General features: G+C 40.3%; 1 protein-coding gene and 1 long non-coding RNA gene across 5 annotated transcripts in view; one reads left to right on the top strand and one right to left on the bottom strand.

The window, feature by feature from the left end:
* HAVCR1 (hepatitis A virus cellular receptor 1) overlaps positions 1-14,915 on the top strand; it is a 23,102-nt gene extending 8,187 nt beyond the window's left edge. For 2 of the 4 annotated variants that reach the window (XM_004466368.5, XM_004466370.5), the window contains 5 exons: positions 1,010-1,111; positions 4,279-4,334; positions 7,148-7,259; positions 9,655-9,691; positions 13,624-14,915. In XM_004466368.5, coding sequence (XP_004466425.1) covers positions 1,010-1,111; positions 4,279-4,334; positions 7,148-7,259; positions 9,655-9,691; positions 13,624-13,738 — 422 coding nt within the window. In that variant the 3' untranslated portion in view covers positions 13,739-14,915. Of the gene's footprint in view, positions 1-1,006; positions 1,112-4,278; positions 4,335-7,147; positions 7,260-9,654; positions 9,692-13,623 lie in introns of all 4 variants that reach the window. The other 2 variants (XM_004466367.5, XM_004466369.5) reach the window with 1 other exon arrangement.
* LOC105746876 (uncharacterized) lies at positions 10,893-22,518 on the bottom strand. The gene is made up of 3 exons (XR_001119116.4): positions 21,996-22,518; positions 15,195-15,490; positions 10,893-11,562 (listed from the first exon to the last, which is right to left on the bottom strand). It is a non-coding gene; the product is annotated as an uncharacterized lncRNA (long non-coding RNA).

Below are 22,518 nucleotides of genomic sequence, written 5' to 3'. Positions count from 1 at the left end.
ATTGACCATGTGGTGCAGCAGTGCTCAGAGATGTATTCACCAAGTGCAATGAATGTCCCATGATGATGGAGGAGGTTGTTGTTATGGGAGGAGTGGGGTGAGGGAGTGGGGGATATATGGGGACCTCATATTTTTTAATGTAGCATTAAAAAAAAAAAGACAAAAAAAAAGAAAAAGATCTTATAAAGAGGCAAGTGATCAACTCTATAGATAAGGAAGTTGAATTGTCTGATAGAAAATAAAGGAGTGATTTCAAGAAAGAAAGAGAAAAATATTCCTGTATTGGAGAGTTCTTTGTGGGAGATTTTTGGTGAGAAATAGAATATGAATTAGAGATGACACTGGAAATCACTCTTACAAAAGGGGTGACTAGAAGGAATTGCAAAAGACCCAGGGGCAGGGTAAACTAGGAATGTTGCCAGAGTATTGTGAATCATTACACAGGCAATTGGGCAATACTGTCCAACTGAAGAGACCTCAAGAAATTCAATATTGTATCTACTTTGTGTTGGTTCATCTGCATATCTCCCTGGAAAGATGTGCAGATAATTTGGATCCTGAATAAAGCAAGGGGATTCATATTAAGATTATTGTGAAGGGAGAAGGGTAGGGCAAACTCCAGGGTTCTGTTCCCTGAAAGTGAAATGTCACTTGTATGAATGAAAAAAACTTAATTGGGTGTCCTACATACACTATGCTGTAGACTGTACAGGCTTTAGAGGGAACCTAAAATATAGAAAGTGTACATGATACCGCATACTGATACACTCTCCAGATAATTATCATGGTAATGAAGTAATTATACAGCTGGGCAAAGTCTCAAGGTAATCTTTGAATACATTTCCAAGAGGGAGTCAAAAGGACTGGAGTGGATATTTGAGAAGCTGCCTTCCTGCCCTGTAGGAAGTTAATGATAGTCCTTGACCAATATTGTTTTTCATTATTTTTTGGGGTGGAAATTTTTTCCCACAAATAGAGCACGGTTCTTACATTCTTTTCATTCCAGTAGCTCCATCACCTTTTCCAACACAGTCAGCAATCACCCAGTTTAAGACACTCCAGGACACAAGGATGCAACTCACCAGCTCACCGTGCCACTGTGGCCCAACAGGTAACTGTGATTTTCCTTTCCTGAACACCTGTGAGCATCCAGTTTTTTGCTATTGTGGACATGTAGTTGAGAGCATATACTCTGGAATAAGACAGCTCTGATCTGGGTACCAACTCGGGCCATTCAAGTCAGCTATGTAACTTGAGCAAATTTATCCCCCTCTATGAATCTGTTTCTTCATTTGTGAAATGGAGGTAATACCACTGGTCTTGTAGAATGCTTGTGAGGATTAGATGAGATGTAAGGCTTGGGGCATGGTTACAAGTACGTAACTCATAGATGATGTTACAACAAACATGACTACTATTACCTAGAACCTCTAGAATCCATACACTTGACTGACACAGGTAACTTTGATGATTTGGGGGTATCCACATGCATATCACCTTATTTTTCTAAATCAAACCAGTCAGTTTTGACTCTAAACCTGTTACTGGCTTCCTTCCTTGGGAAAATGCCTCTTGTTAAATCCAGTCCTCTGGTGCCACACTGAACATCCAAGGCCTAGATGCCTGAACACACCAGAAGTCTACCTGCTGTCTTTCCAAGCTTGCACATGGGCATTTCAGGAAAGGCTGAGCACCAGCACCAAATTGCCAGACCCTACTGAGATCCTGCCATTTACCTTAAGCAGTCTTCTCCACTCTTGCCAGTTCTGGGCAGGTCCTACGTAATCTCTGTTCTTAAGAAACATAGAACTGACCTTTCTTTCCTTCTGATGGAGAAAGGTGATGCTGAATCCTTTTATCTTTCCCAGCTAGCTCTCTTTGTTTCCCATAGTGGTAAGTTTTGGGAGTGCCAAGTGCTGAGCCACTTTGATGCATTTCCAGAAATGGCTGGCTTATATGTCCTTGTGCCTATACTATGTCCAAATAAGGTTAATCTTGTAGGACTTGTTATTGTATGACTCATTGTACTCAGGAGTTGTCAATATGGAGGAGGTCCATGCATGCATGGCCTATTTCTTGCCAATCATTCCTGGGAGCTAGTTAATTTAAAATGGATCTGCAGTGAGAATCACAGAGAGACCATTCCCTTGGGATTAGATAATTGTGACATCTGATTAAAAGTAGAATCCTTGGTGAGAACTGTTTCAGGGCATGCAACCAAATGACAATAGATGAAAACACAAGGTAACAGCAGTGGATGTAGCTACACCTCACACTTTTAGTGTATGAGGGGAGAATAGGAGTGGGGAATTATTCTCTAAAATATCATGTCACTAAAACCTGGTTGAGGTAGAGCTTTCCAGAGTGGAACAAAACTTGGGGCAGCTGTGTCCCCAGGACTTGTTTGGTGGCTGCCATCTTGGCAGTGGATATGAGGCCCCTGGGCTGAGTTCTCACTGCGTCCATGTCAATCCTTTGTGTCTGAAGCATTACAGAAGCAAAGAATGTTAGGTCTGGAAGGGATTTTAGTCATCATGTGGCCTGCCACCCACCTTTGAAAGATGTACATGCCAGGAACCTGCCCTGCCATATCTCATTTAATTCATTTAAGGCAGGTCTTATTTATCTTTAGTGCCAGTATTACAAATTAGGGAGCCCTATGGCTCTGCTTTGGAGTCAGACAGTCCCAGATTCAACCATCAGATAATAACAACCATCAGAGATGTTTAAAATGCCTCATAGGTGGTTTGCGATTATTAAAGGGCATGGTGTTTGGAAAGGGCAATGCAGAGTGCTCCCTCTAATCCCCTACACATGTTCTTGCCATTATATTATCATAATAAATAATAATAGCTGATATTTATTCAACATGATGTTAAGTATTTTACATGCATCACCTAATTTAATTATAACAAGTTTATGAGTTGCATATTATTTTCCTGGTTTACAGATGAGGAAGCTAAGGGAATTAAATAGCTCATAGTTTAAGGTTACCCCAGCTAGGAAAGTTACATATATATGTGAAGGACCTTGAGCATCAAGGTCATGAATCAAGGTCACATTGCTAAAGGACATTTGTCAGCATTGAACTCAAATTTTACCTGGTTCAAGGCCATGTTATTTTTACTACATCTCTCAATCCTATATTTGAGTGACTTACTTAAGGTCATTATACAAGTTCATAAGCACAGTCTAGATCTTGCCTTTGGCTCTCTGGGAAGTAGTTACATTTTACTACTGGGAATGAGTAAAATGTAAACCTAGTAGTATTATGAAGATTTAGGGGGACATGGTTATTCCAGTTTCATTTGTGTTGAGGTTTTATGGCTTTGTTGGAGAATTTCGTAGACCTATAATAGTTTCAATTGATGAGAGTGCACTGTGCATGGTGGTTAGGAGCCCAGGGTCGTGGTAATTTATTAAAAATGGGAACTTGCTTACCACTCTAGGTCTCAGTTTCCTCATTCAAAAAATGGGATTAAGGAAAGGGTTGTTGTGCGGATGTAAAATATTTAATGTGTGGTAGACACTCAGTAACAAGAATGTTGTTTTTGAGCTATAGTTGTCTAGGAAGGCCAAAGAATTATGTTTTGTATTACAAAATTTCAAAACACTTTGAAAATGTAAACTCTCACAAGTTTAAAGCATAGGATCCTATTAGATTAGGATTTTAGATGGTATAAAATATATTAGCTTTGTGGTTGATATAATGAAGATTTTGAAAAATACTTCTGGAGCAAAATCTAGGTACATTTGTATATATTGTAAGAATTTATATGCCATCTGTTTTAGATATCTTAATACATTTTTCTGATATTATGAATCTGAAACCAACGCAATATCCCTTCTAAATAGGATTGTTTTGATACTTGGATGTGCATATGGCTTCTGGGCAGACAATGATAGCTTTTTAGCTGGCATGGAAATATTGACTACCTTTAAGTAGCATTCTTAACCTGAATTCCAAGAATGGGGTTATGGAAATCTGTGACTCTCATGTAGGAAAAAAATTTGTACTTTTTTTTCCCATAAAGAAGAAAAAAGTGGTCCATTTTCATAGGGACCCATGACAAAAAGGTTAAGAGTCACAATCTTTTGAGTTAGAGTGATAAATATTAATAATGTGGTATGACTCTTTCAATACCTGCAGCATTTGACCATATTATTATTCAACTTTTCATCCATCACCAGAAGGCAGTGTGAATATATTTAGTGTCTGCAGTGAAATTTCAATATATTTTTTTGTAATCCTAATTAATTTTCCTTCTTGTTGAGCAGATGGGAATGGCACTGTGACACAGTCTTCAGATGGCCTTTGGCATAGCAATCAAACTGTAAGCATATTTCTTCCTATTTTGTTAGCCAGATTTACTTGTGTATGTTGTTCTGGAAACAAGTTATGTGTAGGGACTACCTGTCCAAAACTAGCCCACAGAGTGGTTCTTTCTTTTTTAAAAAAGAAGGAAGAAAGGAAGTTAGAAAAGAATTTGATTCTTAAGTAGGGGTGCTTTGATTTGAAAAGTTCATCCATGTGGACCAGATGCAAGAGATGTTCAATGAGTAATATTTTACTGTACACACTGTACACACACATACACACATTACACAGGCTTTTACCTGGCCGCAAATTAGAAATAAGGAATGAAGTAATTCAAGGAGAGTGAGTTAATGTTACATACCAACGAGGACATCAATGGATCATTAGAGTATAGCATGTTTTAAATGAATGGAGTCTACGGAAAGCCATCACAAATAAATACACAATATAAAAAGAAAGTGTGTTTGCTATTACAGCTTAAAGACATGCACTCATTTTCCAACCCAACTGCTATCCTATGTAGAAATTTTGAGGCCACCATTATTTTTCTCTATACATATACCACATCCATGATAACTCATTCAAGTTTTCTACAATTTTATGATTCTGTAAGAAGTTCTTCTATTTTTTCCACAGTGAGCTTGAGAAACATCTAAGGGGCTTTGGTCTCATGATGTTTTACAGTTCTCTTTGCAAATAAGTTAAAAACATATATCAAGATGACCTTCTCCTTTGGCTTTCCTGAGAGAAACAAACTTCCTATTACTATGTGCAAGTAACTCTTAGAAGCAAAAGTGCAAAAAAGAGGTTGAGCTTATAAGAACAATCATTCTGAAAGCAAATAGCAAGAAATGACAACATGGCCTTTGGAAGAGAAAAATTAAAAAGTCCAAAAGCTTAGGCAAGGTGAGGCTATGCAATTTAGGGCCAAATGGTTTTATGCTGTATACTCTGTTAGGCACCTAGAACATTTTCACAACTTGTACATCATGGCCTCTGACCAGCCTGACATGGACACTGGCTGATTTTGTGCATATTGACTAAATAGCAGAACACACGCTACATAGATGAATGTTTCGTTTATTATATTGTTGTGATCAAACTTATCCAGAGGGAACAAAAAATGCCCTGAATGGTGAGGCTGTTCTTGACCTCAGTAACCTGTAGAACAGGTGTGTTTAGCAGCAGGTAGAAGCAATTTAGGAGCAAATTCAAGATAGGCAGTAGAGAAATTGTGGGTTCTTTTATGTCTTGACGCTGAAAATGTTGAATTATCTGTTGGGTATCTTGAAAACAAGCAGCATATATCTTGACCTGGTAAGTCAATGTCCTGGGCTCCTTAGAGAATTGAACCATTACATGAAGATAAATAATAAAAAAAAACCACTGCTGTTAATTTTAATAATGAAAATGTTAAAGCCAGTCTAAATGTTCAATAGTAAGGGATCATTTATTTAATCAATTATGTCCACATATTTCCATTAAGAATGCAGTTAGTGCAGTTTATTTACTGACATGAGAATACAGTAATGATAGATTAAGTCAAAGAGGCAACTTTTCATATATTATTTAGCATTTATACTAGAAGATATATAGCATATAATAGTTGTTTCTGTTAAGAACAAAAAACCTGAGAATAGAATATAAAGCAAAATGGTAACAGTGACTATTTCTGGATTTTAGGATTATGATTGATTTTAGTTTTCCTTTATGCTTAGCTGCATTTTCTAAGGTAAACATTTAGTATTTGTGTAATATAATACTTTAAAAATAAAATGAAAGCAAAGCCTGCTTCCTGAAACCCCACGCTCTATCTATCCACTTTACCCCACAAAGATACATAACAACAACACGGCTTTTCCTTGGCAGACACTGGCCATTCCTCTCTAAGCCAGGCTATCAGATGCCAACATCACCCTCCCCGAGTCTACATAGCGTTGATCAGGAAGTTCCCAAGAGTACATTTCTTTTTTTTTTTTTAAAGTACATTTCTTAAGAACCCTATTTAATCTGCATTTTACAGACATAGAAACAAAGGTTCAGAGAAGTTAAAAAACTTGTCCAGGGTCATATAGCCATTGAGTGGACAAGCTGGCATTCTGACTCCAGAGATGAAGCTTTTATGCAGGAAGAGACATGATCCTTTCCTCTCTGATTCTCCACTTCCTTCCGGTAATGTGCCCACCCTACAGGGTGTCCTTAGGATTCCAGCTGATGCCTGGTACATCTCAGGCTTATTCGGGGAGGTGGTAATCTCTTATAACTTGTGCCAGCAGACTTTAATAAAATTCTGCCCTCCTATAGGACTGCAAGCGATTAAATTGTGATCAGGGTCATTTCTGGGAGCAGTTGCTTTCAAGGTTTATTTATGTACAGTTAAACCAAAATCTTGAATTGTCTTTAAAACACTAACCAAATTCAATAATTGAGTGCACTCAGATAACATCAAGTAACATCATCGACTTATATATGAGCAAAATGTAATTGTTATCTTTTTGAATATCACGAGGATGTGTTTGTGGAAGTAGCTTATTGATTTTTTTATTTTCTAAATCTCTTCTAAATTTTATTGGGATATAAATTACATACAATTAAATGTATCTATTTTACCGTGAGGAGTAAGGTATAAAACATGTCCATCTTTCCCTAAAAACATTTTGAATTTCAAACTGTCATAGAATTTCGCTCTATGGTCATAACCTCAGATTATCTGATCTTATCCCTCAGGTTCCAAAAATACCCTAGGGTCAAAAATGGTTAAGTAATTCTAGGAAATGTTTTCTATCCATGACTAACAAGATACTTTCTCTATTTGCTGTTGTTCCTTAGGGAGTGTCCGTGGCACAAGAGCCACAGCCAGTCCTAGCGAAGGGAATCTACGTGAGCATTGGTATTCTTGTTGCAGTGCTTCTCAGTCTTTTGGTTGTCGTTATTATCAAAAGTAAGTCATGTGAGGATTGTGCCTAACAGACTAGAGCATAGGCTCCAGAGCCAAGCTGTTAGTGTTCCGTAGCTCTGCCAGGTGATTGTGATTTCACATCCCTTCCCTTGCCCCAGTAACCTCATTTATAAAATGCACGCGCTGAGACCACCTACCTCGAGGTGGACGAGAGGATTAAATGAGTTAGTTTCTGCTCAGCACCGAGAATTGTGGCTGGATTGCTGTAAGTACACTATGATTGTAAACTGTTATTATTATGTTTAGAAAAAGATCCTTTTGCATGAATCTCTGTAAATATAGTTGAAGGTGAGGATACTCTGATAACTATTTTCGAACTGGAAAGAATCTTAATTGAATAATCCACTGGCTGGCTACAAATTAGCATCATCTGATGTGGGGTGAGGGTCATAGGGGAAATAACATCCGGGGATTCCTGTGCCCCACCCCAGGTCTGAATTAGCATTTTGGGGTGGAACCTAGATTTTGATGATGGGTTTAGTTGGGAGCCAGTCATTCAACAGTATTCCAGGCACTCCTCAGGACACTGGGTATCTCTTGGAAATTACATTCTAGTGAAGTTTATGCATGACACCAGTGTTTCTTTCATTTTTTTCTTCCCTCCCTCCCTTCCTTCCATCCTTCCTTTATTGCCCCCCCCAAAGAGAAATTAAATACTAGGTCATAGAACTTGTTGCACAGGGTCAAGATCTGGAGGGTCACAAATCACTGTAATGTATAAGATTCTTTATACTCCTACCTGCAACTCCCCTACCCCAAGAAACAATTTTGCCCTGTGGGGGCATTATCATCCAGAGTTCTCCACCTTGGAGTTGTCCTGGGTGGTGCTGCAGGGACAGTTACCGGACATTGTATGTCCTCCCATGGCCCACTGGGTGGACTGTGGGAGAGTGTGGGCTATGGTGTGGACCATTGACCATGAGGTGCAGTGGTGCTCAGAGATGTATTCACCAAATGCAATGAATGTCTCATGATGATGGAGGAGGTTGTTGTTATGGGGGGAGGAGTGGGATGAAGGGGTGGGGGGTATATGGGAACCTAATTTTTTTTAACATAACATTAAAAAATAAATAAAGACAAAAAAAAAGAAGAGGCAAGTGAGACACGGGGAGAGGAAGGATTGCATGACTAGGATTAAAACAAAGGGTTTTAAAAGGCAGCTGTTCAGGATTTCACCGTCCCCAATAGTTGTGTGTGTGTGTGTGCACGTCTCTGTGTGTGTTTCTTATGATAATTTGCTACCCCCTGTAAAGGACCCGCAATCATCTATTTTGTAAGTCACCCTATTAGAACTCATGACTGGTCCATTTCTTTCATCTGTCTGGGCAGAAGAGAGGTAGAAAATTAAGGGTACCCTTGGCAAAACTGAGGAAGGGTTTCCATGTGAAAACTTTTTTTTTTTTAAAGATTTATTTATTTATTTCTCTCCCCTTCCCTCCCCACCCCAGTTGTCTGTTCTCTGTGTCTACTTGCTGAGTCTTCTTTGTTCACTTCTGTTGTTGTCAGTGGCATGGAAATCTGTGTTTCTTTTTTTGTTGCATCATCTTTTGTGTCAGCTCTCCTTTCGTGCTGGGCGGCTCTCCTTACGGGGCGCACTCCTTGCGCGTGGGGCTACACTACGTGGGAACACCCCTTCGTGACAGGGCACTCCTTGAGCACATCAGCACTGCTCGTGGGCCAGCTCCACACGGGTCAAGGAGGCCCTGGGTTTGAACTATGGACCTCCCATGTGGTAGACGGACGCCCTAACCACTGGGCCAAGTCTGCTGCCTCTATGTGAAAACTTCGTCAGTCAAGATAATTATTTGGAAATTGGGTAGATACATCAAATTTACTCCCTTCCCTAACAAAAACAATTCTTTATTTCCTTCTAATAAGGAGGAGCAACTGGGAATATAAAATTTGGCAAAGATAATTTATAAGAGAGGTGACCTCTTAGGTCGTATTTTGCCTGGGACAATTTGGCAGATGTCTGTTCTCCAGAAGCCCATCTAAAAAATCCTGGAGTTTTTTTCTTTTTAAAAAGTGAAATATAATTATTAATAATTACATTAAAGTAAGCCAGGATATGTTGATATATATATATACATACCAAACAATTAATGAAAACGAGATACTTTATAATTAGGGGTTCAGTTGGGTCCCACACATTCAAACAATGTGGATTACAGGAGTTGCCTTACGTTTTCAGGAAAGGGTCTTTTTTTCCCCCTCATCCTTTTAAAAATTTATTTCTTAGTTCGAAGTTTAATTATTTCAGACTCTGGGTTCTACAGATTTTTGTGTTAGTAGCAGAAATTATACTGTTTGAAAGAAGATATGATGGATTTTTTTTGCTGACATGTTTAATCTTCTCTTCAACTCCTTCCCAATTTAGGGCATTTATACCTGAGAAGTAAGCTGCAGAAATTAAGGTAAGCTTGAAGGGTTTATGTCTATACATTTTGATGTTTCTAAAGCCATATTCCTCTAGGTTCTTGGCTATGTTACTTAAAAGAATTTAAGAACATGTCGGTTTAGTTAGGCCAGTAGTTTATTGAGGAAAATGGGAGAAGAGAACAGAAACAGGAGAAAATAACAGATTATGCATCCCCAGGTGTAAGTGTGGGCTGCTTCAGGCGGAGAAAGAGAGATTTGGCTTGTGTGGCTACCTTTTAAGCTATTAATTATTCCTCCTCTTGCTAATGTTAGGGGGAGGGACTCTAGCTGTTTGCTGTTCTGATTGATCACCCCACCTGTCAGTTCTCCAGGGCGCCCAATGGTGAGGCCCCTTAAGGATATCTGGGGCTTTCCCTTGACCCCAGATGAAATCTCGTTCCAAATGGAGCTCTTGTGGCCAGACTTTCACAGGGTTCCTCCAGCAGACTTCTGGTGGGGTCTTTCCTTCAGAGGGTTTCCAGGCAGCATACCATGGCCATATTTTTCTGCCAGATTTTAGACTCATCTTCCCACTCCTTAACCTATCCTGCCTCATTCCTTTTCTAGTGAAAATAATGAGAAATTTCCCTCTGTCCCTCTCCTCTTTTTCTTTTAAATTTTCCATCTTATATTGTGAACCCTGGAAATCTAGTTTAATGAACCTCTCTATCATTGTCCATACCATCAAGTGTTAGTTTTAGCTTTCTGTATTTCCCTGGAATTGTGCCAAAATTACTACAGAAAGGGCACCTCATTCCCAGCTTGTGACTACAAGAGAATTGAATGGGGCATTTTGCTGGATGGAATGGAACATTTGAATGAGTTGTTTGGTTTGTTGTTTTGTTTCATCCAATAGTTTGTGTATTGAATGTTTGTTGAATGCCTAAAATATTCCAGAGAGGTGAACAGAACAGACAGAAAACATGTAAGCAAAAAAAAAACAAAAAAACGGGGTCCTTTTATGTGCTTCCAGATAAATTGTATGAGGGATATAGAGCAGGGTAATAGACTGTTTGAGTGAGCCCAAAGGAAGCAGACGACAGCCCTGCAAAGACCCTGAGGAAGGCAATTCCAGGTTGATGAAATGGGAAATGCAAAGGCCCTGAGGTTGATTTTTCCACAGCACTCCTCATTTCCTGTTGCATCAAACGCTACCCACTTTGCTCATTTACATGAGCTGTTTGGCTTCATAAACCTTTGAGTTTCATTCTTTTAGAAGATCTCTCAGTCCACCCTGCTGTCTGATTAAAACTTAAATCCCCTTTACGGCACTCATGCCATGTAGTCATTGCCCTAATAACTGTGATGGTAGGAGCCCACTACTTTTTTCATGCCACTAGCCTGCTTTATTTGGTTCAGGTTTGTTTTAAGCAAGGAGTTTCTTACATGGACTCAAAAGCCATCATTCTTTGGCTGCCATCTATTATTACTAGTTCTCCTTCTTTGGATGTTTGTGCACAGACTTTCCTATGTCCTAGTTAATTACATGAACATGTTTTGAATAGTGCCCCGCACATTGTGAGTGCTCAATTAATGTTGGCTTTTATTATTGTACCTATGTTCTTCACAGAAATATATCTATGAGATAGGCACTATTTTTATTCTTATTTTAAAGATCAGAAAACAGTTTCAGATATATTAAGTAACATCTAAGTGTATACTATACAGCAGGTAAAGGACTCAATCCCAGGTCTTCTGAAATCCACAACCCATGCTCATAAATGTTTTTGATTAACCACTTCTGAAAATGGAAAAAGAAAATATCCCTTACAGGCAGAAAATTATGGAACATAACATCCTTTAATTTGTTTGATTTCTGTCCTCGTACTGTTAACTTATTCTTTCTAACAGGTTCACTTTTTATCACCTAAAAAAAATGAAAAGAATTTATTGTAGAAAATGTTGGAAAATACAAAGAAGCAAAAAAAAAAAAAAAAAAAAAATCCAAACAAAACAACACACCCAACAATCCCTGAGGCAACCACTTAACATTATGAGCATTTCCTCATGACATTATCCTTTTAGCAATTACATCATGCTGACTCATTTTGAATTAACACCTATACTCTTTTTTCCCACATGTATGACTGATCTACTTAAGAATCATAGAGAAACTGTATTTTTGTCTCCCCTGCCCTTTCTTATATATTCAGTGGGGTCCTGCCCTTCCTCTATGGCTAGATGAAGACTCATTTGAGTTCCATATATTTTCTGGGTGTTCTTCGGGCATAGAAACAGTCATTCTATGCAATCCACAAAACACTAGGTGCATCAAAACTTCACACTTAATTTAGAGTGAAGTTGTCTTTGATTCCTGACTTTTGCTTCCACTCTTCCTACTGATTGCTATTAATGTAAAATTCAAACCTCAATCCCCTGGGTTCACCCCAAACTGCAAGAGATATAGGATAAGCTCTTCAGCCAAATATTTTCAAAAAGCACCTCTCAAATGGGAGGGTAAGGCTTAAAATATCCAGGGTGCCTATTTGGCATGCTGGAAATGTTTTGGTAATGGATGGTTGTGATGGTAGTGTAATATTGTGAATGCAATTAACAGCACTAAAATATATATCTGAATATAATTAAAAGGGGAAATATTAGATTGTATATATGGTAACGATAAAAATTAAAAAAAAAATCCATGGAACCACTCTATCCGAACAGGGGACTCTAAATTAACTATGGACTTTAATTATTTGTACAATTATAAAAAGGTGCTATCATCATTTGTAACAGATGTTCCACACCAATGTGGAGTGTTGGCTGTGGGCTGGTGTATAAGAATTCTGTATTTTATGCATGATTGTTCTGTAAAGCCACAACTTCTCTAAATAAAAAAAGAAAGTCTTTCATCCCACCAAAACGCTTCTCTTGAAGCTTGAGATGAGAGGCAGGGTCACAAGTACATCAACAGCTCTCTCAAACTAACATTAATCCCTTCCTTTCTAAGGCCTGAACCTTTGGTCACATGATGAATGTGTGTAGGGATTTGTATGTTAGAAAAGTCATCTACCCCACGGTTTCTGAACTTTGACCAGGAGACATAGTAATACAGATAATTGACTCCATGATCTGGTACTCACTTAAGTGAAACAATACTGGTTTACTACATCCAACATCTTCTGATATTTTTCTGTTCTATTTTATTTCTCTTAAACACTGGACATCGATCACTAAATAGTTTTAATAACCCTCTCTTAAGGGTCACAATCCACAGTTAGAAAAAAACACCAGTTCTTAGCTACCTTTGAAAACATGTATCTTGATTTAGTGCTTTATTTGTTAAAAAATTTTATTTTATTTATTTATTCCCCTGTCCCATTGTTTCCAACGTGTCTGTTTGTTGTTTGTTCTGTGTTTGTTTGTTGTATGCTCATCTTCCTTCTGGGAGACACCAGGAACTGAACCCTCCTATGTGGGAGGGAGGCATTTCCTGCTTGTCATGTCTCTCATTGTGTTTTCCTCCTTGTGTCTCTTCATTGTGTAATCTTGTTGCGTCAGCTTGCTGTCTTGCTCATCTTCTTTAGGAGGTACCAGAAACAGAACCAGGATGTCCCTTGTGGTAAGTGGGTGCCAACAGCTTGAGCCACATCAGCTTTTCAGTACTTCATTTTGCTCTCTGATATCTGTCTTTTTAGATTTTCCATTTTAGTATTCTATTACTTGTGAGTCTTGAAGGAGACTAGTCTGAGGTTTTGAATATTGATTAAGTTATCTACCTGCTTATTAAACAAAAATTTCTGCAACTTGATACCCATTGTTACTATTTTCACAACTCCAGGGGTTCATTTTATTGTCTTTGGGAACAGAGCTCTGGGAATTGCAAATACTCAGTCTTACATGATCATAAACAAAAGCACTGCTTGTATTTTAGAAGTAGTCTGTTCTTTCCCTTACTCATTTTATTCTCTGACAACTCTTTCTACAGTATGGTTTCATTGAATGGCCCTCAAATTGGAGCTTTACAAAGTGCGGCTGAAGAGCGTGTCCAAGCAGAAGACAATATCTACACTATTGAGGAAAATTTTTATGTCATGGAATAAGATCCAGTGGCCCTCTAGGGCTTTACTGTGACTGCAGAAGACTGTGATCAGTTATCACTGTAATAGACTCCTTTTTAGGTTTCTGGGGTATTTCTCTAAGTCAGGTTCACCTGGCATCTCAACATGTCAGAGCCGTTGGGTAGAGTGACTCTCCAGCTCAGTGGTGTCATACCTTGCAGGCCACCAGTCCTTTCCAGATCTGCCACACTCTCTTTTGCTACCTGTCTGGTGCCTGTTCTAGTCTCCACCCCCTTCTTGAAATTTTGATGTGTACTGAAGGCTTTGAGACTATTTAACTTTGCTTCGCCAATGTTTGAACACATGTCTCTTACTCATGGAATACCCACTAGCATTCTGTGAAACAGAGTGTCTGGGGATTGTGGAGGGAAAAGGAGGCACAGAGGATTAGGAATAAGAAGACCTGAGTTCTAATTCTAACACTAATCCTAATAGTAGTACTAGCCAGATGACATTAGGGCAAATTGTTCTTTATGCCCAAGTTTTTTCCAGTATTAGAGAAGAGCATTTCCATATCTACCATGAAATATAGTAGAGAATTTCAATGAGATGGTACTGATGAAAAGTCTCTGAAAAGTGGAAAACCCTACAGGAATGGAAGGTTCTTTTGTTCAGTAGAGCTGATAGTAATAGTAGGCCTAGCATCATTGTTCCACAAATAATTTCAATGGTGTTGCACTCATAAATCTTGCTATATCATACCTCTTATGTTTTATTGTTTTTACCCTTAATTTCCTTCCAGGTAATTTGGCTATCAAATTCTGGATAAAGAAGAAAAAAATTGTCAGTAGGGGAGGAGGGAGAATGGTTAAGAGCAGAGGGGAGGAAGGTATTCAGCTAATGTGAAATTTAATGATTATTTTTGTCAGTATACCAATCTTGTGGAAGGTACTGAATTTTTTTTTTTTTTTTTTATCCTTTGAGATACAATCGAGATTCCATTATTACAATCTGTTTTGGGATACAAGGACATTGGAGCAATTAAACAATAATTTTGCATATCTTAAGGCAGCAGCAGAACCAATATTTCAACTGATAGCCATAAAAATGGTTGGGATAATTTTGTGAATACATGTGAATACATGAGAGACTCTTAGTGACTGTCTAGTTTCATTTGGAGGTACAACCATTAATAAAAGAGATTTTTTCATTTTGAAAACTGACTCGTTGTTTTCCCAGGCTGATCAGTCAGTCTGGGCCAGGTGTCTTCAACTTGCTGTGGATTCATAGGACAAGGTCAGAGTGGTACAACATTTATTGAAAGTCTGGCATGGACCAGGCACTCATCTAGGTGCTGGGATGCAGCAGCAAATGACCTGAACTCCTCCCAAAGGAGCTACAAGTAGTTGAGAATGAGTGCAAAAAACATCGTGCCTCGTACTGATTAAGGCTAAGGATGAGATAAAAGAGAATGCTGTTTTAGAGCAGGGTTTCTCACCTGTGGAACTGACGTTTGGCTGGATACTTCTTTGCTGGGTCTGTCTGTGCATTTTAACATGTTCAGCGGCATCCCTGGCCTCTATCCACTAGATGCCAGCAGACACGTCCACAAACGTCTCCAAACTTTGCCAAATGTCCTCTGAGGGGCAAAACAGCCTCTGGCTGAGAACTCCTGTGATAGCAGGCATCCTGTGGAGTGGGTGAGGAGTGGTGCATCCAGGGTCTCCTCTGGGAAAGGGCTGCCATTTGACTTGATGAGCCGAGAAGGATGACAAGGCAGCAGCTACAGTTGGTCTGGCAGAGGGAACCACGAAACACAAAGGTCCTGAGGCTGGAAGTAGCTCAAGCACTAAGAGGGTAGAAGTGTGTGCTGTTCGAAGGACTACACAAAGCTGCAAGAGCGTGCATGAGGAGCAGTGGAAAGGTGAAGCTGGAGAGCCTGGCAACCTACCTGGCTAGGTGCTGGAGGCAAAAGGCTCTATGAGCACATTGGTTTGAGAAAACAGTCCCAGTCTTGGAAAAACAAAGCATTTTAGCATATTAAGGATTAAACCTTATGCTAAACTAAATCAATCACCAAATTTTAACATCTATTAACATTCTCCTGGGACAATTGGCTAGGGGGAGAAAAGGAGGTAGGTGGGGGAAGGAGACTTGAAGGGATATATTCTGGTGCTGAGGGGCTTTTCCCAGGGCTGCAGGAGGGCTCCCAGGGCTAAAACAGAGGGATCCTGGAAGGGGAGGGATTGGGCATCAAAGTGTGGCTCTGACTGCATTGGACCCAGCAAGAGGTGAGCCACTCTTCCCAAACTAGAAGCTGAGAGAGGCTGTAGTGAGGTTGGAGCTGAAGCTGACTTTAGTTGGTCCACAAATGGATTTTTAAACTACTTACTTGTTTTAATGTGTATTTTTAAATGCATCAAACCCATGATTTAATGTGTATTATTTAAGATGACTAACATTTTAAAGTTTCAAGTTAAAATTTTAAAGTTTAATCTAAAATGATTTGAGTGAATCATAGCAAAAGGGCCATGTGAGTATGGCAGAGCTTTTGAAGAAAAGTTACGCCCGAAGTTGCGGAGGTAATCACTTTTTAAAATACAGATTCCTGGGCCCTGCTCCTAGGGAGTCTGATTCAGTAAGATAGATAGGACTTGAGAATTTAGGTTTTTTATTTGCATAAATTACAGAGAACATGCTAGTTCAAATTAGTTTACATTTCAACAAAAGCATACAGACAAAATCTCAGAAAATGAAAATGAAAACTACTTTTTTTTGACTGTGTGGGTATTGTTCTGCCACTTTTGAGGCTAAATCCCTCATTCAGAAACCCCAAAATAAAGGAAGTGGAAGCATATTTATGGGACGCGGAAGCCTATTTATACTCCAGCTTCCATAACTTTGTGGAATGGTTTCTCCCTGGTTCCCTGTGCTGTCTGGTAGGAAAGGAGCGGCAGTTGTTATTTGACCCCCCTTCTGGTCTCCCACATCTCTTCGAGGACTTTGTTAGTTGTGAAAAGCTTTTGAGGGTCTTTGGGCCACACGTCCTTCCAAGACTATGATTTCTTTTCTTTGATTCATGATGGCAGTTTCTAAGGAAAAGGATCTAAGGATCATGATGGATTTTCTAAGGAAATATCCACAAAGTCAGTGCCCTATCACTGCAATGTTACTGATAGGGAGCTGATACACTTGGCATAGAATGTGAACATGGCATATGTGGGCCCAAGGGAGAAAAAATAGCAATCTAATTTAAAAAAATTTTTAATTTTTAAAATTAATTAATTTTAGGAGGTCCCAGGGATTGAACCCAGGTCTTTGTACATGGGAAGCAGGTGCTCAACCACTGAGCCTCATCTGCTCCTCACAATCTAATTTTAAAGTTCTCCTGGGGACTCTCAAGTTCCCTCAGGGCCTTTCTTACTCTGACGTGGAGTATCTGGGGGCTGCCAGTGCCTTTCCCCATTATCCCTGAGTCCTCTCCATGTGGTCACCAAACTTCCCCATTGGATGAAAGTCCAAACTCTGTAGTGAGCCCTTCCCAGCCTATCCCTAGCTCATCGTTCCTGCTTCATGCACTCCCTCCCTGTTGTACTCCAGTGGATATGAATGCCTCAGATATATATCTACCGCTCCAAGATTTATACCCACCTGCCAGGAATGCTGGTTTCCCAGTTCTCTGGCTGGACATGTCATCCTCATGCTTCAGCGACACCTCTTCAGTCTTTTTACATCTTATCCCCCAAGGGAAAATTTATGTCCTCTTCTGAACCCTCCTGTGCAGTCCTTTTTTTTTTTTTAAAGATTTATTTATTTCTCTCCCCTTCCCCTCCCACCCTGGTTGTCTGTTCTCTGTGTCTATTTGCTGCGTCTTCTTTGTCTGTTTCTGTTGTTGTCAGTGGCACTGGAATCTGTGTTTCTTTTTGTTGCATCATCTTGCTGTGTCAGCTCTCCATGAGGGCAGCGCCATCCTTGGGCAGGCTGCACTTTCTTTCATGCTGGGTGGCTCTCCTTACGGGGTTCACTCCTTGCACATGGGGCTCCCCTATGCGGGGGACACCCGTGTGGCATGGCACTCCTTGCGTGCATCAGCACTGCACATGGGCCAGCTGCACACGGGTCAAGGAGGCCGGGAGTTTGAACCGTGGACCTCCCATGTGGCCCTAACCACTGGGCCAAGTCTGCTTCCCCAGTCCTTTTTAATCACTCAATAATTATTATGGTATATGCTGGGCATGGAGGGACCCTAGAGCCAAGCTCAGGTTATCCTCAGGCAGTCAGGGTCACCCTCCCACCCTGGCAAGCATGATGCCCTCCCCCCACAACTTCTGGCTGACACAGTCTCAAGCCAGGATTGAGGCTTGTCAAATGGAGTATGGGCTGGGATCTTTGTGCTGTACAAACTACAACCATAAATGGTAACCCTATAGCTTAGTTCTTTGATTAGACATGCATGTTTAGGTTGACAGTGATTTTTATACCAAGCTCCTTGAGGGAAGTGTCTATTTTCTTAGCACCTAGCTTGCGCTTAGGAGGTGCTCAATACATATTTATTAAAATTATTGAACAACAGACTGAGCTAATGTTTCCTGGATTCTCCCTGTTTGGGTTGGGTAGGAGGACAGAGAGGCCTTTAGACCCTTTGATGAGATTGAAGCAACTCAACTCACAAGGCTGACTGCAGGGAGGCTGTGTCTGAGCCTCATGGGCTCTCCTGAATTAGGAGTACTCAACCTTGGCAGCATAGTAGAACCACCTGGGACAGTGATTCTACTATGCAGCCAAGGTTGGAAAATGACCAATGGCCAGACAGTTGAATCAGAATCCTGGCACTTGGGGCCCAGAGAGCTTGTTTTATTCAGTCTCCCCAGGTGTTTCCAATGTGCACAGAAGGTTGAGAACCGTGGTCCTAAAGATGCTTGGGGAGGATGGATGACACTGTGTTTTCATGCTCCGTGAGACAAGCACTGTGGGAAAATGTAAAAGATACAACATACATAAAAGAGGAAAATATCCACAATAGGCCAGGCTGGGGAACCACCTAGTAGAGACAAGGGTGTGAAGCTGAATGATAGCAGATCTGCTGAGCATCACACCGGAGACAGCCCTGGGACTAAGAATCCTGGCTGCTGTCCTGCTCTTGTAAAGCTGTGCAAAATGCTGGGCTGCAGCTGTCAAGCTGACTTGGTTCCTGGGCTTTCTAAGAACTGAATGTTCTCCTCAGCAAGCTGAAAAAATAAGCAAAGAAGAAAGTCCCCTTTGGCTTGCAAGGAAATGCTCTAAGGTAACCTCTGTTTTGTTCTGTAGAATAATAAGATGGGGCTTGCTTTGTCTGGCGGTTCCGGCACCTGCTTGAACTTAGAAAATACTTGGATGATGACTGATTCAAACTTTTTAAGAAAGGAAATTTAAATTGATTTTTTACCCCCAACTTATCTTTCACCCAGCATTGAATAAATCTTTATTGTGCCCTTGCACATAAAGGAAAATGCAGAATGTACCACACTGATGAAAGAGGTTGTTGTTGTGGGAAGAGTGTGTGGGGGGATGGGGAATGGGGTATGAGAAAACCTTATATTTTTTAAGATAACATTTTGTGTGATCTATGTATCTTTAAAAAAAAAGACAATATAAAAATATTAATAAAATAACAAAGAAAATATAGGAAATTTTAAGATTAAGAGTAGGAGAAAGCATTTAAAGTTTTCATGGCATTGGATTAGGCAATGGTTTTTTAGATACGGCAAAAGCACAGACAACCGAATAAAAACTACATAAATTGGACTTCATCAAAATTTTAAAATTATGTATGTCAAAGGGCTCTATCAGAAAAGTGAAAAGACAGTCCACAGAATGGGAGAAAATATTTGCAAATCATATATTTAATAAGGGTCTGGTATCCAGAATATATAAAGAATTCTTGCAAATCAGTAACAAAAAGACAATTCAATTAAAAATGGGCTAAGGACTTGACTAGACATTTCTCCAAAGAGATATATAAAAGGCGAATAGACACATGAAACGATGCTCCACATCATTAGTCATTAGGGGACTGCAAATCAAAGCCACAGAGCCCCATTCACACCCACAAGCAAGGCTCTAATAACAAACTGGAACATGACAAGTGTTGCTGAGGATATGGAATAATCAGGACCCTTGACATGGCTGGTGGTTAGGTAAAATGGGGTAGCTGCTGTGGAAAATATTTTGACAGTTCCTCAAAAAGTTAAACAAAAAAATTTAGATTGTATTCCCCAGAAATTCCACCCCTAGGTATATACCCAGGAGGAATGAAAACACAGGTTCACACAAAAACTTGTACATCAATGTGCACAGTAGCATTATTCATGATAACCAAAAAGTAGAAGCAACCCAAATGTTCATCAATGTGGTATATGCATGCAATGGAATATTATTCAGTCAAAAAAGGAATGAAGGACACAGGCTACACCATGGATAAGCCTAGAAAACATGCTGCGTGAAGGAAGCGAGTCAGGAAAGGGCACATATTATGTAATTTATTTATATGAAATGTCCAGAATAGGCAAATCCATAGAGACAGAAGCTCAGTGGCTGCTAGGGGCCACGGGAAGGGGAAATGGAGAGTGGTTGCTAAAGGGTGTGGGGTTTCCTTGTGGGGTGATGGAAACATTGTGAAATTAGATGGTGCTGATAGCTGCACAAACTTGTGAATATATGGAAAAACCACTGAATTACACAGTTTAAAATGGTGAACTTTATGGTATGTGAATTAGATCTCAAAAAAATAAGGGTAAGAAAAGGGCTTGAGTTGATTGATAGAGGGGGCATGTGTGACTTGCAGGTGGTGAGAGGAAGGAATTTTGATAGGATCCACTCGAAGGAATAGAAAAGCGTGGACTGAGGATTCCTGGAATTTGAACAAGGACCGTGATTATGAGAACCTTGTAAAATCTTTTAATATATGTGAATTCCATTCTCGTGTATATCTCCAGCCTTCTGCTTTCTGTTGGCATCATCCCTTCTGAGCACGTTCAAATCCCCCTATCCTTAACTGACAAAATACAATGACAAACAAAAGCCCCTAACTACTTTCCTTTGACCCTTTAATAACTTTTAGCTACTCGGCTTTTTTCTTTACTTCTGAGTCCAATATTTCTGTTCCAGATACCCATTTTCCTGCCTCGCATTGACTTTTATACTGATGTACTCTGGCTTCTGGCCCCACCTTTTCAGTGAAGCCATGAGGCAAAAGTTCATTGTAAGGGCTATCTCTCAGTCTTTACCATGCTTGACCTCTTTGTGGCATTCCCCTCCACTGACTACACCATCCTTCTTACAACTCTCTGTTTCCTTTTGCTCTTGAGGAGGGAGATTTATTGTGGCTTTCTTCCTATCCCTCAGCACTCATTCTTACTGTAGCCGGATCTTCTTTTCTTATCTCCTTAAGTGTTAAAGTTGCCCAAGACTCAATTCATATTCTGCTTCCTTGGTATCTCCCTATTCACTGCAGACCCCAAATTTCTGTTACAGACAGATCTCTCTCCTGAGTTTCAGGTGTGGCTGTGAACTGTCTACTGGACACATTCACATGGATATCTCACAGGTAATGTGAGTCGTCTGTGTGTAGCTCTGAAGCTAGCATCTTTTAGTTCCACTCGCCCCAACAGCTTCTAGTCTCCAAACCAGATGCATCCCCCAAAGCTCTTTCTCTTCCCCCACAAGCAATTAGCACGGCTTATTTATTATATCCCCTGACTGTCTTTAATCCATCACTACCCTTCTGTTCCCAAGCTGCACCCTCAGTTCAGGCCTTGATTAACATGAGCTGGATGACTGCACTGGCCTCCTCCTGGGCCCCTCTTCTTCTCCTCCTTTTGTTCTCCTCCAGTTCATTCTCTACACTGCTGTCTTGCTAAGGAAGAGGCAGAAACTGTAAATGTTGTGCAAAGGCAGCTTTATTCAGTCAAATGAGTTTCAGGTTATATCAAATGAATATAACAATATGCACAGTGCTGATGTGCAAGGAGTGCCAGGCCATGCAGGGGTGTTCTCCGCGTAGGGGAGCCCCATGCGCAGGGAGTGCGCCCCGTAAGGAGAGCCGCCCAGCACGGAGAAGAGTGCAGCCTCCCCAGGAATGGCGCCACCCACACGGAGAGCTGACACAACAAGATGACGCAACAAAAAGAGACACAGATTCCCGTGCCGCTGACAACAACAGAAGCAGACAAAGAAGAAGGGGAGAGAAATAAATAAAAATAAATACATCTTTAAAAAAAAAAAGACATAGGAAAGAAGGAAAGTATACACAACCACTCACCAAATCAGGGGAAAACTGAACATCTGATCTCTCACGGGCCTGTGGAACCCCTTTTGCAGCCGATCTGAGTACTGGCTGGAAAAACAGTCCCAGGCAGAGCGTCCCCTCCTGGATAAGGCTCCGATTGGCAGCTTGAGGACCATCCTTTTTAAGGGGTTTCAAACCTCAGAACTCCAATGAGTCTTGCAACTCGTGAGGAATAACTTCATGGAAAGTAACCGAATCCATCTGGCGGGTGGCGGGGCGTGGCCAACCCTCCACAGGAGAGACGTGGTGTCTCGAGGGGTCGTTGTTCTATTCTATTCATGGTACACTCGACAGGAACATGAAGGTTTTCAGCTTTCGGTTTTATAGAGGATACAAACAGAACATGCAAATGCCACGTCTGGTAACTTGTTCCTTTGAAACATTTGTTTTTTGGTTACTGAGTGAGGGAGTTGCCTGCATAGCAGCATTACAACATTCCAAAGGACAATGGACAAGTTAATCATTCATAGTTCTAGGCTAAACCAGCAAACACTAT

This window comes from Dasypus novemcinctus, chromosome 2, assembly GCF_030445035.2.
Source record: "Dasypus novemcinctus isolate mDasNov1 chromosome 2, mDasNov1.1.hap2, whole genome shotgun sequence".
Lineage (NCBI taxonomy): Eukaryota > Metazoa > Chordata > Mammalia > Cingulata > Dasypodidae > Dasypus > Dasypus novemcinctus.
This window is presented reverse-complemented; position numbering and strand designations above follow the sequence as displayed.